The 18,592-nt window shown below is 43.9% G+C and overlaps 1 protein-coding gene across 18 annotated transcripts in view; it reads right to left on the bottom strand.

Annotated features, from left to right (window-relative positions):
• PDE1C (phosphodiesterase 1C) overlaps positions 1-18,592 on the bottom strand; it is a 516,178-nt gene that overhangs the window by 257,413 nt on the left and 240,173 nt on the right. For 2 of the 18 annotated variants that reach the window (XM_081080146.1, XM_081080162.1), the window contains exons 1-2: positions 15,532-16,187; positions 14,821-14,923 (exon numbers count right to left, since the gene is read on the bottom strand). The exons of 10 other annotated variants lie outside the window; for them this stretch is intronic. In XM_081080146.1, coding sequence (XP_080936272.1) covers positions 14,821-14,921 — 101 coding nt within the window. In that variant the 5' untranslated portion in view covers positions 14,922-14,923; positions 15,532-16,187. Of the gene's footprint in view, positions 1-14,820; positions 15,231-15,531; positions 16,191-18,592 lie in introns of those variants that run through there. 6 more of the 18 variants (XM_081080154.1, XM_081080161.1, XM_081080150.1 and 3 more) reach the window with 5 other exon arrangements.

Raw genomic sequence — 18,592 nt, 5'->3', positions numbered from 1 at the left:
ATATATCACAAATCTCAAGATTCGTGTAGCTAGTCGGAGCTGGCGTCAGAAGCAGAGAATGACCAGGGCTGCTGTGTTCCGAAATTGGGCAAAGCCAGAGATGTGGGAGGTGGAGAGAGCATGGCGTCACATTCAGGCAAAAGCCAGGCTGTCCTCACAAGGCCAGGCTAAGAAAACCACATACATGCAGACCTAGGACAGTGCTTTCCGAACTGTTCCCCAGAATGGTCTTTGCCCTTCACACACAGGAGCACGCACACTCACTCACACACACACACACACACACACACACACACACAGAGCATTGTTTGTCTTTAAGGAGAAGTAGTAAAATATAATTCCTGAGCTCAAATGCCTTCCCCAACTTATTATGTCCAATAAGATGTGTGAACGTTAGCAGCTTTCATCATTTTCCCAACTACCAGTCTCCTCATCTGTAAAATTTGGTTAACAATAATGCCCGCTTTGCAAGGCGATATGAGAGCTGAATGTAAAAACTGAATCTATTTTTTTTTCACATTTAGCACAGGGCTGGGTTTCCAGTAAACGTTCAAGAAGGTCAGCTACTATATTAATAACAATAATACTGAATAAATAATAATGGTACTGTAATTCAATAGGTCTCCAAATTTTGTTTTGGGGGAAAAAAAAAGTCTTTCATTGATTTAAAAAAAGTAAAGAAATTAAGGGTGAGGACTGCTTTCTAAAGTGGAAAATTGAGTACTCCCAATTCTCATCTTAGAACACTTGATCCACAAAGAAAGCAGGTGCTAATTTCAGTGCTGCTGAGAGGAGGAGCAGAAACCCTGCCCAGCTTCCCCCATCACCAGTGCCCAAGGGACCTTGCAGGTTGTACACTCAGACACTCACCCGCCAGTGGTCCCAGTTAGCTTAGCAGAACCACACACTTCCCTCTGATTTGACATTTTCTAACTTGGTATTTTCCCTCTAACTGAACTGACAAGTTGGACCAGCACCAAAGGCAGGAAAAAAGAAAGTAAAACTGGGTATTTATAATGTGGATACCATCATAATCACTAGAAATATTTAAAATTGCCTTTCCACAATGATCCTTCTCATCAATAGTTCCCTAAATACTGAAGCCCCTGACTTGCTCACACAGAATCCCTAGGCATCCCCCCCAAAAGCTGTAACCCCATGCAGAGATATCATGGGCTACGTGTATAACAAGAATTATTGACTGACCCATATCCACTTACCTTGTAAGCAAATTAAAAGACTCCTGGTCATCATTGAAAATCGATGTCTGTTTAAGTCTGGAATGTTTCTAGGGAACTGTGGGTTTCCCAAGAAGTATCAAATGGTGTGTGCGTGTGCCTGGGTGCACGCACACAGACAAGACAAGGGAAGTGATGAGCTTGAAAATCAGCCCTTGTAATAATCTCAAGATCCATCCAAGACAAACAAATAAAGAAGCAAAAACTCATAGACACAGACAATAGTTTAGTGGTTACTAAACTAAACAGAGGGTAAGGAGGGATGAAGGTGGTAGATGAGGGGAAACAGGTTCAAATAAAGAGTGATGGAAGGAGAACTGACTCTGGGTGATGAACACACAATGTGATATATAGATGATGTATTACAGAATTGTACACTTGAAACCCATGTAACTTTACTAACCATTGTCACCCCGATAAACTTTAATTTAAAAAAGAAAATCAGCCCTCAAAGTCTTCGGTCCATCCAGCTGATCACATTCTAAGTGGATACTGAGATCGAAGCTTCATCAAAGAGCAAAGAGCACTGACCTCCACAATATTTAAAAATGTTCCCCGAAAGACTGTGTCACTCAGCAGAGTCTTCAAGACCCCGAATTCCATTTTACCTCTCCTGGCCCCCGTCACAGAGAGAGAGGATGAATCTAAGCAAACACAGGGGGTTATTCTGTCCACAGTAAACCTGGACCTGCCTGGGGGCAGAGAACAGACAGCAATGAGGTGGGAGCAAGGGTGTTTTTGAGGGGCTTTATTAGCTTTATGATGACTGGGAGTTCTCAAAGTACTGGGCACACCCACCATTACATGTAAGTTTCACATACTCCAAAGTCACACGGATGACTTAGGCATCATTCCTGGGAGCCTGGATAAGTGAGAGTCAATTACGCATAGATGTTAAATTACAAAGCGCCTGGCAGTCTTTCACTTTTTTTAAGTGAGTATCTTTGACTAAGAGCCATATGGGTGCTGCAATAATGAGGTTTATAAATAGGCTTAATATTCAAACAAGCTGGCTTCGAAAAATCAAAACTTGTGTTTGGTTTCTAAGTTGACAGCAAGATACGTCCCAGTTGGGTCCAAGAAGGTTTTCTGGTATGGGAAGCTGACTATGTACCAACTATACACGCAGGCACAGAGAGAATTCCCATTCTGCCTTAGTGTTCTCCGGGTTTCTGCATAATAATGACTGCTCCAGATCCCAGCAGATCCCATCTCCATCCTTCCTAACAGAGGCCACTACTGCTACAGACGCACAGACAGCTTTGAAAATGTGGGTTCTGAGCCCTCAGTTCCCTCAAGGGAGAGGAGACTAGAGGACAGACTCAGGAAAACAAAGGGCACAGCAAGACTCATGGGCTTAACTACATGTTCAGAGAAGTTCAGATCACATGTGACTCACTCATGGGAAAGTGGACTGAGATAAAATGCCTCAAATACCCACGAAATGCGAGAGGATCTGAACCATCGTCAGATCCTCTGGTGGTGTTTTTCCTTGGCATACGGGTTGCAGACTGAACAGAACTGGATATCTCTAGAACTTCTACTGAACCTATCTTTGAACTATTCTTCATGTCACTGAGAATGAAAAGTCCTTGTACATTTCTTTCATTCCCTCCAGTGATTTCATTTCCGTGACATGAACGTTAAAACCTAGATTTGCAAAGCTATGTATATTGATTGCTTGATGGCCTTTCCCGTATTTCGAACAAGCAAATGCCAATGAGAAAAATACATATAAATTGCCATCTCCTGGCACCTTCCTGCAGGCTGTTTCGAAGAGAAAAAAGAAGATATTAGACAAAGTGAGAGCCTCTCTTTTCTTACTAGCTCAAGTATTTCTTAATGGAGGAGCTACAGAATAAAAATCCACGTGGGCAACGATTATATTTTCCTGCTTGGCCAAAGATCCAAGGCATGACAAAAGATTAAAAAAAAAACAAAAAAAAACAAAAAAAAAAACAATGAGATGACATAAACTCACTTTCACCAGGAATAACCCAATAGTTAGGAAAGAGTTATTTTTGTTTAAATTGTCTAAAGAGTTTTTCTGCTAGGTTTTCTATTGGGGAAAACTGTCCTACAGACTGACACCCTTTCATTTAGCCACTTAGAAAAGGAAGATCATACTCAGCGACAGCAATTCCCAAAGTCCAAAACGCCAGCATGCTTTAACCAAAAGTGATGAGATCAAATTCAAATGAAAGAAGCCTTTGACAGTATGGTTTGGGCGTGAGAATGGCAAAGCTGAAGATGACAGAATGCTAATCTGAAGCAGAGCTGTAAAAAACGACTATCAATTTTTAATTCACTCCTGGAAACAAATGGGTTTCTTTCTAGTGCTGTCTGGGCAGTGGAAAGAGGGGGAACCTTTGAGGAGAAGGTTTAATCCAAAGTAAACAACCCCATAAGAAGTCCCTCCTGGAAAGGCATCAACTCACACAGCCAATCCACACCATCCCGTCAGGCCTGTCTCTTCAGCTTCCCTTACCCCACTCATCTGTCTGAGGAAGGCTGGCCAGACACAGAAATCCAAATCTCCTGTTCCTACCTGTTTGTCTCCTGGGCCTGGGTTAAAAATTCCAGCACTGGGATTACTGTCTAACAGGTAACGGGACCCCTCCCCAAAGAAAGCTGAAATGCTCTTCTGGAAAGAGGTTTTTATGAGCAGACCAAGCACCATATTCCCCTCTAGCTACAAAATCTATTGCTTTAAAGCTGGGCAGTGAGCTACACAGTGGCAGCAGTGAGAAAATATGGAAAGGTTTTAAGAGAAAATAGAAAGTAAATGTCACGCTTGTAGAAATCCAAGTAGTACTTTTTTTGCATAAATGATTTATCCCTCTAGTCCCATATTTACAACCACTTGCTGTGTTATAAGTACAGCAAAAATGTGTGGGTGGGAAGGGAAGAGATTTTTGTGACCTTCCTGGGAGCCTGGCTCCTAGTTAGATAAACATCAATGAGAAAGGCTGAAAACAACAATATTTCTTCATATCTGTGACAACACTGCCAAAGTGGAAAAAAAATGCAAAAGATAAAAACAAAATCTCACTCTTCATAGAGTTATCCTTGGAATTCGGGGACGGGTAGGTGTTTTAAAGGGAATTATCCAGAGAGTTGCTTCAGTGAATTTTCTATTTTGTTTTTCCCCATGTATATTTAGCCAGAACAAAAACATCTCCTGCCAAGTTTAACTTCAGCAACCAGTCTGATTTTTCTAAGCCTTTTCTATCTACTGTAGAAGTACCCTCTCTCCTCTTTTACTTCCTTTCTCCCAACCCTTATCAAGGACCATATGATTTCACCCATATCTGTATATAAACCAAAAAGCAACAAAAGAATAAACAAACAAACTCATAGACACAGACAACAGAATGGTGGTTCCCAGAGGGGAAGGGAGTAGGGGGAGGATGAAGAGGGTGAAGGGGGTCAAATATATGGTGACAGAAGGAGACTAGACTTGGGGTGGTGAACACACATGGAACAGGTGTTGTAATATAGAATTGTATGCCTGAAACTTATATGACATTATTAACCCTTGTCACCCCAATATATTTCATTAAAACAAAAACTCACTCCTGGCAGAAAGCAGCTATTGGCCATTTACAATGCCAGGTGAACTGAAGTCAAGACAACAGCTCCTTGGGAGCAGAAGTCCTTCCTATTTCCTCTGACGCCTTCTCTCACAGTAGGGTCATCTGTATACGGCTCTTCTCTGAACACAGACTCTGTAAATTCCAACAATTTAAATGTGGCAAAAATGAAACCAATATCCAAAATACAGAACAACAACATCAAGAAAGCCACCTAGCAGATGCATTCCTTGGGACCATGTGGAGCACCACTGTTAACTAAATTCAGTTGAAGCTTTGAACCAAAAATCTCCTTCGCTACAATTAGGTTCACCGAAACTATGCCAAGACGCCCAGAAAGGGTGCTTGGAACAATTCTTTCAGTTATTTTTTTTGTTTGTTTTTTAATGATGACCAATTTCAGTCAGGGGTTTTATAGACAGAATGGCAGTTCTAAACAACATTTATGAAGTTTGATTTATCATCGCTAATCCGTATATTTCACACATGAGCTACACGGGGTCCTATTCAGGGAAGTGTTTATGGTCACTCACAGTGAGCACACAGGGTTTCCAAGTAACAACCCCCTGGGACAGGATACTACATGTAATATACTTTGGGGGAGGGGGTTCATTGACAGGTAGTGTAAGACCCCTCAGAGTCATCCTGAGACAAGAGTCAGAGAGGTAGAGAAACAAAGGAAGAGAAGTTCGTCTGAATGTGAACTATTCCTAAAACACACCTGGAAGTGGCTTTCCAGGATTAATCTTTCACAGCAGGATTTATTCAGCACATCTCTAGAACGTACAGAAAGTCTTGGTTATTTAAGCATTTCAGTTGTTTGGACTCTGAATCAACAGAATGCAATGTTCTTTGGATGCCCAATGATGACTTTCAGCCAACACACTCGATGCACTCTCATGGTGAGTGTCTAAAACAAGAGCTGTGTTTTCAACAGAGTAGTGAATACTGGGCCACAGCAATAGGCCCTTAGAAGAGGGTGGAAATGCAGGAAGGGAGGACCATTTGGGGAAGGCCTTAAAGAGCAGGAAATGGGCCACGAACGAGGCAGAGGAGGTATGGAGGGCCAGCGCCATGGCAGGACTGAGCACTGCCCTAAGAAACAGAGGCCCGGTGTGTCCCCTGGAGGGCACCTCTGGAGCAGCAGCTGGAGGCTCTGTGCCCTGGACCAGCCCCCTGAAGGGTCTACGGAGCCTCCACCCAGCCAAGCTTCACCAGGCCCCTCTGCTGTGGGGTAGGCCCCAGGCTTCGGGCCTACTGCCTGGCTCGTGCCTGGTCCCCAGAAGGTCCGTGAGGAAAGCCTCATCCCATTTGGCTTCTTGGGTCACGGTCTCTTTCTGCCCTTGGAATAATAGAAATGACCCTGCCTATCCCCCGGGTTTCTGTTTCTGCTTCAAAACTATGTTTGATGGGAAAAGCCAAGTCGTCAATATAAGAAGGGTTCTGAGCAAAACTATATACATTGATTGCTAGCTGACCTTTCCCATATATTAAACAAGTAAATGCCAGTGAGAAATATACATGGTGGCCAGTTACCTCAGTTGGCTAGAGCGTGGTGCTGATAACACCACGGTTGCTGGTTCGATCCCCGCATGGGCGACTGGGAGCTGCGCCCTCATTAAAAAAAAAGAGAGAGAGAAATATTACATGAACTTACAGTCTCCTGGTACCTTCTGTCAGACTATTTAGAGGGTCAAACTAAGCTATTTTTTCTCTAGTTGTAAAAATTATAGGAATATTAATTTTGCATCATTCAAACACATTCACACAAGTACACACTCACATACATATACGTGTATATATTTTGTATCTGTGTATATAAATTTTTCTTCTTTGTTAGGCTATATATTACTTCTCTAATCCAGACCTTTCCTTTGATCTCCAGGCTACAACTGCTCATGCCTTCACCAGGGACATCTCATAGACCCCTCATATTCGATGTGTCCAAACCTGAACTCATGATTTCTACTCTCCATTCATTCTGCTCCTGCCCACAACCAAACCTGCAAACCTGCTGCCCCCTCAGTGATCTTAACCTAAGTAAATGGCAGCTGGGGAGCCAAGCTCACAACCTGGGAGTTATCCTAGATTCCACTTTCTTCCTCATCCCCCATATCCAAGTCTTGTTGAGTCTACCTCCTGAAAAGCTCTCAGATCCATCCCTACAGACCTACCTTCCCATTGCCAAGACCCCTGATCTGAAAAATGAGGCAAGACCTGCCCTTCTCCCACAGTGTCTTGAGCCTCCTGTCTCCATACTGTCTACAGTGCAGCCTTCTTTTGTCTTCTCAAAGGTACCATGTTTCTTCGGCTCTTTGCACGTGGTATTTTTCCAAGCCATGAATACCTTAGAACTAACTCTTGACTTACCTACGACCTGCTTATTCTTCCTCTCTCAGCTTAACTCTAACTACTTCAGTGATGCCTTCTCTGATTCATGGACCAGATTTGGGCCCCTTCTTATATGTTTTCACAGTACCCTGTACTTCTCTGCAGCATTCACCACAGTGGACAATTATTTGTGGAATTGTATTTTTAATATTTGCCACTACCTGAAGACTGAGCACTCTCTGAGGGACGGAGCCTCTCTCTTGTTTCCCACAGTATCCCTGAAGCCTAGCACATGGTAAGTGCTAGAGTAATGTTTCCTGAGTGAATGAGGGATAGACGAGCTTCCTGCGGGTTAGATGTGTGTCTGTGCACTCAAATATGTCCAGAAAACTCATTACCTATAATCATAAATTGTCTTCTTGAGTAAATTATTCTTTTAAGGTTTTTCATGATTTCATAACTTAGGGACATCTTGGGTTTTCTTACATTCCTGAACACTCGTTTCTTTTATTTAGTAAGAGCTGTCAAAAGGTCTTTAAAGAGTATGCTCCAATACACCTGAAGAATACCAACGCTTCACGTGGATTCAGTATACTTTCTCTAGAAATAGTGTCTCATTTGTTGTAGAATTCATTTTTTATTACTAATGGGAAATTGTGATGGTCCTTCTCAAAGCTGTTACAGACTATTTTATGTGCCTCATGTTTAACATTTTTCTTAGTCGTTTCTCAAAAAGCCATGAAGTAGGCCATCTAAGCACTTTCCCTCCATAAGGGGAAACTGGAACCAAAGAAAGTAGTTTTCTATGAGCCAAAGAAAATTAAAGACAGAAAACAGAGCTAAAAATACAGAAATCTCTCTGCTTAGGGCTGCTTCTTCCAAACTGATAGAGGCTATAAAGCTTGGTCAAAATAACAAACACTTAGCTCCTAAATACTGAGTTATAATTACCTAATAAGTTAGCACACCCAAATTATGATTAGCAAGTAATTATGTATTAATATACTGCATTCAAGTAAATTCCATTCTACTTATCCTTTATGATATTCATCCCTTTGTCTGCTTTAATATACACAAGAACATATTTGAGTAGACTTACTTAATTGATCTTTACTTAGAAAAGACAGACTCAAAAAAAAAGTCTCAAATATAAATATCTGCCTTCTCTGAACCTTAGATAGTGTCAATATCACTTACTTAGCAATGAATTATTGCCCAGACTTTTATTATTAGAGCTTTTCAATTCAACATGTAAATAGAATGACCTTTCCTCCCCAACTAGACACTAAGTTTCCTGAGAGCAGAGCTTTTCTCTGATGTTTTATACCTCTTCGGAAACTCCTAGTATCTGGTACACAATAGCAGCCCAATAAAAATATGCTGAACCATCTGACACTTCCAATTAAATGAGAGGGTAGAAGGACCAATTAATACATTAAAATATGTAAGCTGAGGAAAATAAACAATAACTGTTCAAATTCTTTTTTGGAATAACTTTATTAGTGAGATTCAAGTCCAGCCCCTCTTCCCTCGGTCATCTGTTCACAAGGCTTTAACTTAGAACCATGACCCACGACTCCAGGCCAAAGGTCTCTCCGTAGTTCTAGAATGTTATCACCACAAGCTGCTTGGACATTCCAGAGGCCACTCCAGTTCAACATGTCTAAAGCCAAGTTAATCAATCTGCGTTTTTCCAAATCTGCTCTTCTCTCCATGGTCCCTGACAAAGCAAAAGGCACCAAACACAATAAGACTTCCAAGCCAAAACAAACTTGGAAGACAACTTCTCCTCTCGCTCTGCTCTGTTCTGTCAATTCTCCTGTGCCCCACGTTCGTTCATTGTCACTGGAGCTACCCCAATTCAGGCAATTTCTCCTGGTCTCCAGGTCTCAAGTACCATCTCCAATCTCTGTCCTCCACACTTCTTCCAGAATAGCCATCCTAAAATTCAAATTTCATTTTGTTATTCTCCAGCTTCAAGTCTTTCAACAATTCCTTATAACTTATGGAATAAAATACAAACTCCTTAAAATTACATGTATCAAAAAAAAAAAAAAAAAAATATATATATATATATATATATATATATATATATATATATATATCAGAAAGATGTGAATGGGGAGTGCCTCGAACATAACATTTTGTGTGTGTAATGTAGTAAAATGTGTTCAAATACCTGCCTTCTTAAACTATAAGAATGTATACTTTTGAGGAAAACAAAAAGCAAATTTTGTAAAATTCCACGTATCATCACTAGGCCCATGCCTTCCTTTCCAACATACTCTCTCACTCCTCCTTGATAGGCCAAGGTCTCCCATGCTTCCATACCTTTGCACATGAACTTCTACCTATCCCTCAATATTGCACTGGGGGGTGCAATGAGGTGCAAGAGGATACCACACAGCTACCTTTTAGGGAAAGTAACTAAGGCTCTTGGGGATTGAATGGTAGTGGCAGTAACCCTGTTACCCAGACAGCTGAATGACAGCAAATAGACTCAACCATATCATCTCCTTTGGGAATTATCAATGAGAAAGGCACTAGGACTCAGGCTCTATCCTATTAAACTGAAGCAGCTTTCCAGTTGTCCATAACAACAGCTCAGAATGCTGGCTGATTTATTCTGGGCTGAATGGATAACTCCTTGTTTTCCTTGCATTTTTGCAAAAGGCTTCTTCGCATCTTTGCCAAAGGCTGACATGAATGAAAGGAATCTGTGCGAGTTTCTTCCTTGTGACTCTACGGACTCTACAAATCCACAGCTCACTGCTCATCTGCAACACCTCTGGGTCCTCCAGGAAGAGGTACCTGTCGTGCATTCCTCTGTAACTACAGTCATCACTTCCAGCCACTTGCATCAGCCCCTCCTGCTAGCCTAGGAACTGCTCCAGGGCAGGTAAGTCTCTACCTGCTTTTGCGCAGAGCTCACCAAACTGCCTAGCGTGTCAAAGACACTCCATAGATGTTAACTGAGTAAAGTCACGTTCCCTGAATATTGACGACACTTAAAAATTTCACACGAGTAGAAGAAAATACAGGGCTTCATTAATTAAGAAACATGAAACCGAAGATCCGGGCTTCTTTGCCTGTGGCTCTCCCCACCTCCATCTCTGCTGTGTAGTTTGGAAGAGTCACTTAAGTTCTCTGTACTTCAGCAGGGCCTTAGTGGACACTCTTGCAGAGAAACCAAACTCAAAGCAGCCCAAGCAGAGACAGAGCCTGACTGGCTCGTGGAGCTGGAACAACAGACAGAATCAGAAGCCATGGCAGCAACTGAGGCCTCTGGGAACAGACCCTGCGGTTTCCGTCTTCTCCCCTCTGGTTCTCTTGGGATGTTGGCCTCACTGTGTCCCATCATAGAAAGGTCTTCTCCATGAAGTGGGAAATGGAACCAGTCACAGCCGCCAGGAAAGCCCAAAGGAAGGGAAAGAAGCCGTCTCCCTCAGCCGATGGAGCAATCTCCATGAAGGACTCTGTGCCTGCGTGGCTTCTTGAGATTAACCACCGTTACCAGGAAGGTGAAACTGTACGATTCGCCAGTCTGGATAGTCAGCAGGGGTGGGGGTAGGGGGGGCAGCATCTGTTACCATAATAAAGGTGGGAGGAAGCTTTCTGGATAGACAAATACAATAGTCTCTATCTGTTACCCTAATAACCATTTTACCTTCCTTTATATTTATAATATTACTTTATATAATAGAGAAAAAAGCATCACCATCTTCATAGAGAGTGCCACATAAGCATAAAATGTATTACACTGACTACCCCCTCATTGGGCAAATGAATACATGATAGCTTAATTCCAATTGGGATGATAAATGCCAAAGAATAAGTGAAACCTGTTCTCTTGTTTCAATTTTTTTAAAGCATAGAAATACCTCTTTGTCATCACAGAGCAGGCTGGCAATAGGAAAACTCTTGGTCAGGACCCAAGGTACAAGTCATGATTCAAACCCAGGCAGCCATGAGGCTCCCCACATCATCAGAGGAACAAAGTACAGCCACGGTCATCTTTTCCCTTGATTGGAAGATTCCCTAACAAAACAGCTATGGGAAGGAGCTCTTCAAAAATCCACCCACACCTTCACAGGAACGGGGTATGGCAACAGTATGTGGAGGACAACTGAGGTCTATGGAAAAGCAAAAAGGAGACTCCACCCAGAAATGTAAGAGGACAGCATCCCCCACGGGTGTCACCAAGAACACTCAGGTGTGCAGTGTTTGTGCAGTGTCAGAGTCCTGTGAGCATGTATAGGAGAGGCTGGCAGGGCTGCAGAGGGAGACGGACGACACCACAGCCCTGGAGTCGCAGCAGCCACTCTGTGTGCTGGTGTGCAGCCCCCCGCTTAAGGGAAATGGGAGACGTCATTATGGTCAGCACCTAAGCTTGCAGGTAGTCTCAGCTGGCGTAGACAGTGTTTAAAATTCACATTTGCAACATTCAACACACAGTTAATATGCCAATGATACTACAAGATGAGGTTAAGAGTTTTCCCTAATTCTTTCCTAGAGAAACATGTGAAACAGCTCTAGGTTTCAAATCCCTATTGATAATTTACTGCATACCAGGTAGTCTCGTAGACACTGGGTTTACACCAATGACCAAAACAGACCGAAAAAAAAAAAAAAAAAAAAAACCTGTCTTCAGGGAGCTTACATTCTAGTTGAAGGAGAACGACATTAAACATAAAAAATATGTACCGTGTTTCCCCGAAAATAAGACCTAGCCGGACCATCAGCTCTAATGCGTCTTTTGAAACAAGAATTAATATAAAATCCGGTCTTATTTTAATATAATATAAGACCGGGTTTTATATAATATTATATAAGATCGGGTCTTATATTAAGTTTTGCTCCAAAAGATGCATTAGAGCTGATGGTCCGGCTAGGTCTTATTTTCGGGAAAACACGGTAGTATTCAGATGGCGAGAAGTAAAAAAGAGGGACTGGGAGGGGAATAGGTAGAGTTGTAAGTACAGGGGCTCATCCCCTGTACTCTCCTACACTGTACATTCTTCACAGATGACAACCTCAGCAATCCTCTTGCACTGGTGAAGCCCACTGCTGGCCAGCACAGCGAAGGGGAGCAGTCAGGGGAGGGAAAGAGAGAGCCTGGGCAAACACAAGAGTGGGGTTCAGCCTGGGTCGTGGCTTTGCCACATCTTGCCCAGTCCCACTTCAGTTTAGATTTCTGTGCTTGGCCTGGGTAATGATGTCAGTGAAACCTGCCTCCCCTCTAGTTCATAGAATATTGTGTTGCTAGGTCATGTGGCCTATCAGCTGACCGAAATGTATATTTACCTTCATTGTGAACATTAAAAAGTTGACACTTGGGTCTTTATGCTCCCTTCATCACCTACTATTCAAGTACCTACTATGTACGAAACCCTGTTCTAAGCACGGGAGGTACAGACAAAATGTTGAAAGAGCAGCTTCCTTTCTCTTACTGACCATCTGTTGTGTGGACAAATAGACACACACCTTTCCATTTCCTAAGGGTTTCTATATTTTGTCAACTGCAAAAGTGTTATTCGAAGTCGTATAAACAAGCATGTGCTTTGGTTTCCGGAGTCTTTAGCAACTTATTATAGCACTACTGTTACATTAAAAAAAAAAAGAAAGAAAAAAAGTGGTAGTAAGAGCCATAACAGTAGTAGTAAAAAAAAAAAAAAAATGTGTCTTAATAACAATAGTAACATGTCATTTTCAAATTAGAAAGTGAAGCTGCAGATCTCCTACGATCGCTGTTGGGCAGGGCGTTTCAGCAGGAAGGGTAAAAAGAGGGATTCAAAGCCACACATCTGGAGAAGAATCAACCCACACCTTTTATGTTACGTTGGTGGTATAGTGGTGAGCATAGCTGCCTTCCAAAGACATGGGTGCTGGATAGATATGAGAGACTAAAAAAATGAAAATGTGGATACATCTCACCCCAACACTTTGGGCAGAGGAGCCTAACAGAGACAAAACAAAAGCAGCTGCAAGACTGGGTGCTGTAACCCCTAAATGCTTTACTGTACAAGATCCCAGCTCAGCCTTCCTGATACGCCCAAACACTCCTTCCCAGTCTGAGGGGCTCTGTGGAGTGTGGAGTAGGTGTTAACTGCAAAGCAGCCCGAGAGAAGCAGTTCTTGAGTGTGTGCACATGAGTCCCTCTAGCCTGGCAAGGAGACCAGTTCGACAACACTTTGATATTGTATACCTTGGACCCAGGCTTGATGGATGCAACAAACTTTCTGTGTGCACCAAAATATGATCAGATGCCATGTTTATTACGTATGACAGGAGCTTACTGTAAACACCACTCTGAAAGAGGCAGTGTGTTGCATGCGCCTCCACTGAGATTTCCAAATAAGTGACTGCCTCTGCTTGCAGCAGCCAGACAATTGAAACGTCCTATTATTTGGCATGGTTTCCCATTTAGATTCATGGCAGTGAAGAGCATTTAGGTTAAGTGACAGGAGAGCTTTCATACACTGCACTTTAAATAGGGACCCCTTAAAGAAACACATACTACCTTTGCTTCCCTTTACAACCCTCAATATCCTGGTTGGGACGCAGCCTCCCCTAACATGGAGCTGACTTAGATCAGTGCCTTTTTGATTTGTTTTAGTTTGGGTTTTGTTCATGCGCATGTGCTTCCAAAGACAGTTAACTGCAGCAAAACAGGAAGCTGATTTTCCCACCGCTGCATTGCTAGGAACAGAATGTCTAGAGACTATACTTGGGGAAAACTTTTTCTTTTAAACAGCACTAGATATTTGATGCCAAATTTCTGATGAAATAAGTTTCTGGTCATTATGGGAGGTGTCTTTGGGACTTGCCTGGTCAACTGAGAAGCAACCTGGAGACGTATAGGCATCACTACAGCTTCCGGATTGGGTGCCCAGAAGTTGATTATTTATGAAATTGAGTCACAGAAAACACCCCATATTTTCAGGTCACCTCTCCTCAGTACCTAAAACCAGACAGAACCCAATGAAGTGAATGAATTAGACAACTCTGTCCATCAGTCCAAGTAGAATTCAGGCCACGTCTTGAAAGCAAACACCCTATTACATTGTTCAAAGATTGCTAGGGAATACAATGTTGCCCTGACCCCCACTTTCTCCAAAACAGCCCTTCCATCTACTAACCATTTCCCTGCTAGAAGGACTCCTAAGAAAATATCAGGAATTGAACTAGGCTAGGAAGAGGAAGAGGAGAATTTAACAGCCAGAATGCATGTTGAATTTGAATTTTTGGTAAATTCTTGGACCACCTGCCAGGCTGTTTGCAAGCACTTCACAGAGAAAATTCTTCCTTTGATTACAAGTCTGTGACCTGAGTCCCCAAACTTTTCTCCCTGGGCAAAAAAAAAACCCAGAAACATCTCTGTGGGTATTGAGCTATTACAACTGAAATCTAAAGACATGACCCCGTCCCCCAAGGAAAGCGTGACTTGGAAACAGCACGGCATTCTAAGTCACAAAGACAAGTCTCTCTGCTGAAAGGAAGGTAGCAGTGGCTGTAATGAACAGAAAAGCAGCTGTGGAACTTCTGAACTGTATTTAAAGAGCCATGGAGAACCGGGAGAGCCTTCCTGAGGATGGCTGTGTAGTAAAATACTGATGCAAGAGGGAAATGGGGCAAAAGAAGTAAATGCATGTACTTACAGCCCTCGGAGCCGAAGCCAGATTTTCTCGATCTGTTCGGGCTGCAGGTATTTCAGAGAGTTGCTCTCAAATTCTTCAATCTCCTTGGTGGGCGACTCCATAGCTGCAGGTTATCACGGGGAGTGAGGCTGAGAGAGTTTGGGCTGTCCCCTCCCGCCTCCTTGGATGCGGCCGGAGCCCCAGCCGATCTCAGCGTGCGTCTGCCGGTCCCTTTCTCTGTGCGCTCCCCGCGTCTGCGCCCCCCAAATCCGGACTTAAAGTGGGCTCGGATGGCGGGCGGCCCGGGACCCAGGTGCCCCTGGGAGGGAGCGAGGGTGACCAGCCATGGTCCCGGCTAATGTCCCGGGGGCGGGGTTGTGTTCCTGCTCAAGAAGAAAGCACCTGGGATCTATTCGAATATACATATAATTAAAGGAAAAAGAAGTCGAAAAGCCACAGAAGTGACCCGCGTGGCAGCTGAAGGATTTGGGGAAGGAAGAAAGGGCCGGGTGGGAAGGAGAGGAAGGGAGAAGGGAGAGAGTGAGAAGAGGAGAGCGGAGAGGGGGATGCGCCGGCGAGCTGGTGTGCCGCGGGGTCCGAGCGGGAGGCCACGCACCCGGGCCCCGCCCCACGCGCCCCGCACCGGGCGCCCGGCCCCCCCTCCCGGGCTCCCGCTCCCCTGCCTGGCTGCCTGGCTGCCCGCGAGCCCCCTCTCTGTTTTCTTTCACTTACCAGCAGCAGCTCTGCTGACAAGCGAGAAAACTGACAACTGAGAAAAGTCGTCTGTCGGCCGCGGGGCTGGCGTCTGGTCTGGCACCGCGAGCGCGGAGGGAGGGGCGCGCCGGGCTCCCGCCCGGGACCCCCGGGACCCACGCGCCGAGACCCCCCACCCGCGGGTGTCCACGGCTCCTGAAACGCGCTCAAAAGGAGTAGCACGGCGCCACGCGTGGAAATGGGAGAGAAAGGGGGGTGGCGTCCGTGTCCTCCCCGGGGGCCCGCGGGGCCAACGGCAGCGGCTGAGGCTCGCGGAGCTTTCACTTGCAGCGCTCACTTAACACGCCGCCGCCCGCCGGGGAGGCGCTTCCATTTTGAAATAGGAAAGCAATTGGTAAGTTCCCATCACACTTACGAACTCTTGGTGTGTTCTTGCTAATGGGTCTCCGTCCCTCTCCCCCTCTCTCTCAATAAATACATAAACAAACAAACAAGCAAGCAATGAGGATGGAGGAGTGTCTGCTGGTTAATGCTACACACTCCTCGGGGGTCCCTGCCGGGTGACGGGTGGGCGGCTGCTGACACTAGGAATTTTCAGCTCCACAGACCTGCGGCTCACTGTCAGTGTCCCCCGGGGCCATTCACAACGTCACTAACGGAGAATGCCCTGGCAGAGTGGGACCAGGTATGGAGTTGGGAGGGGGGCAGTCACAGAGGGACCAATGACAGAAAAGGAAAAGATAGTGTTCAAGCTGATGGAAGCCCTGACATCACAGAACTGGTGGCCAAACCCCTTTCTAAGCGAAGCTACCATCACTCCCAGGAGCCATTTCAAACCTGGGACTCCCAGCTCCTGAGATTCATAGTGCAGCCTGCCCTAGAGCCGCATTTTTCCTCCCTGGCAGGTAGGTAATGAGTCTTTCAGCCACACTCCCAGCTTTCTTTTTCTATCAAGTAGTGCCCTATTTATCAAAAGTAAAATGAACCTAAAAGCAAGAACTAGTTTTTGCTCATTGCTCAAGTTCCACCCATGTGACCTGGATAAAGAAATAAAATAATAGTAGTATCTAAATCCTAAATGCTCACCCATTGGAATTGCCATTTGCTTTCCAGAAATTAGAGATGAGCGCACTGAGGATGGCCTGGCTAGCCCTGTATATTCCAATGGAGCAGGGACCTGCCTGAAGGTGAGATGGCAGATCTGTTTGATTGAAAAGGACTCACACACTCACACGCCACAGAGCCATTACAGTCCGTCTTTAAAGGTTTTCTGGAAGCACATACATTGTGAGTTAAGGTATTATTGAGTTAAGGTATTATTACTACCTGGCAAACATAGCATTAAACAGCCAACATATTAACGTGAAATTCATTTATCTGAATGAAACCAACTGCCACCCAATTTCACCCATCAGGGAACAGTCACCTGGGGGGATGGGATGTTAAAAGAAGAGATTATTTTAACAGTTTGTTTTGGGGGTGCACAACAGAACCCAATGGGGTTTCCATCAGATTGTGCACCCTGCGCAGCCTGCTGTCAGAATATGGAAGTATAGTCATGATGATAACAGCAAACGTGTCAGAAATTTTCTATGGTACAAGCAATATTCTAAGGGCTCTCCACTCACATAATACTAGCAACAACTCTGAGGCAAATACTATTGTTATCATCCCAATTTACAATAAGAACACTGAAAAAGTAGGAGGTTATTTACACCCACTAGAAAGAGAACTAAACTGGAAAAGACCAGAGTTTGAGTTACAGCTCATTACCTTATGCAATACAAATTGTCTCCCTCCTGGGGCCCCATTTCCCACATCTTTAAAAGCAAAGAACTTATGCAAAAAGATTTTTAATGTTTGCTCTACTTTTATGATTCTGTGAGGTCACCTGGAGAGACTTGGGGAAAGGAATTGCTGAAAAAGAGAGATGCTTGTTGCTGAATACATATTTTAACTACATCATGCTTTCTCCAAGGACTTTCATCTCCAAGGGATGAAAGGAGAGAAGGGAATGACAAAGGATGACATTCAACTTCCTGCCCCACACTATTCCTATGACTTTTTCCTAGTGTTAGTGGGATTTTGATTAATTCAGAGAAAATCAAATTTAGGAAGAAAGAGAAAGGAATAGCCTTTCACTGCAATTAAACTCATCAGAAATAGAGGACAAAAAAATATTCTTTAAAAACTTTCTGAACTCATGATTTTGTTTCATTTTAGAAAATGTTTACAAACTAAGCAAGTATTAGAAAGCTGATAAGCCTATAACTTTGCTTTATTTTAGAGCCATAGTAGTTTGGAGAGCTAGAAGGATCTTCAAGATAATCTAGTTCAGAAGTTTTCAAATTTTTTAAGCAACGGAATGTTTTATTTCAAATAGCATTTATAAGGAACTCAAATGCCTACCTCAGATTTCAAAAGTAAAGACAGTAAAGGCTCTCTCGGCCTCACATAGAAAGGTGCTGGCTCGGGTAGTAAATGGCCATCAACTGTGATCAGATGGCCATCAGCTGTGGCTAGTTGGCCATCAGCTGTAACCCATAAGCCATTGGCCACTAATATAACTGCTGTGGCTACGCTAGCAGAGAAGATGGGGGGCTAGCAAGAGCGGATTGCAGAGAGGCGGATGCCGCCGGTGAGAATATAGTGATATGACTCCCCTACCTATGGCTCCGTGGGTGTTCCTTTTTGGCCTCACCATGTCCTGCGTTCTTATGTGGGGAGCGGGAGCTGAGACCCAGCGGGACGCCCTGCACGACACCCAACTTCTTGAGTTAGATTTTTTTAGAAAGTCATAGGTGGTCAAACATTACTAAATATATGTAGACATACAAACATACATACATATACACATATACATACATATGACTGCCAATTTAAAATAGTCCCCCGAGTAGACCTATAGTAACTTAGCCTAAGTACTAGCCAGCCTCTGCAGTATCAGCATTAGTATCAGAAAGGAAGTGAGTTCCCCGTCCCTGGCAGTGTTCAAGGCAAAACAGGATGCCTATTTGATAAGGGAACAGACATCAGGCTTTGTAGACATGAAAATGACCTCTCCAATCCCTTTCAGCTC

Source organism: Rhinolophus hipposideros (genome assembly GCF_964194185.1).
Source record: "Rhinolophus hipposideros genome assembly, chromosome: 18".
Classification (NCBI taxonomy): Eukaryota; Metazoa; Chordata; class Mammalia; order Chiroptera; family Rhinolophidae; genus Rhinolophus; species Rhinolophus hipposideros.
The sequence above is the reverse complement of the archived record's forward strand: the minus strand, read 5'-3'. Positions and strand labels throughout refer to the sequence as shown.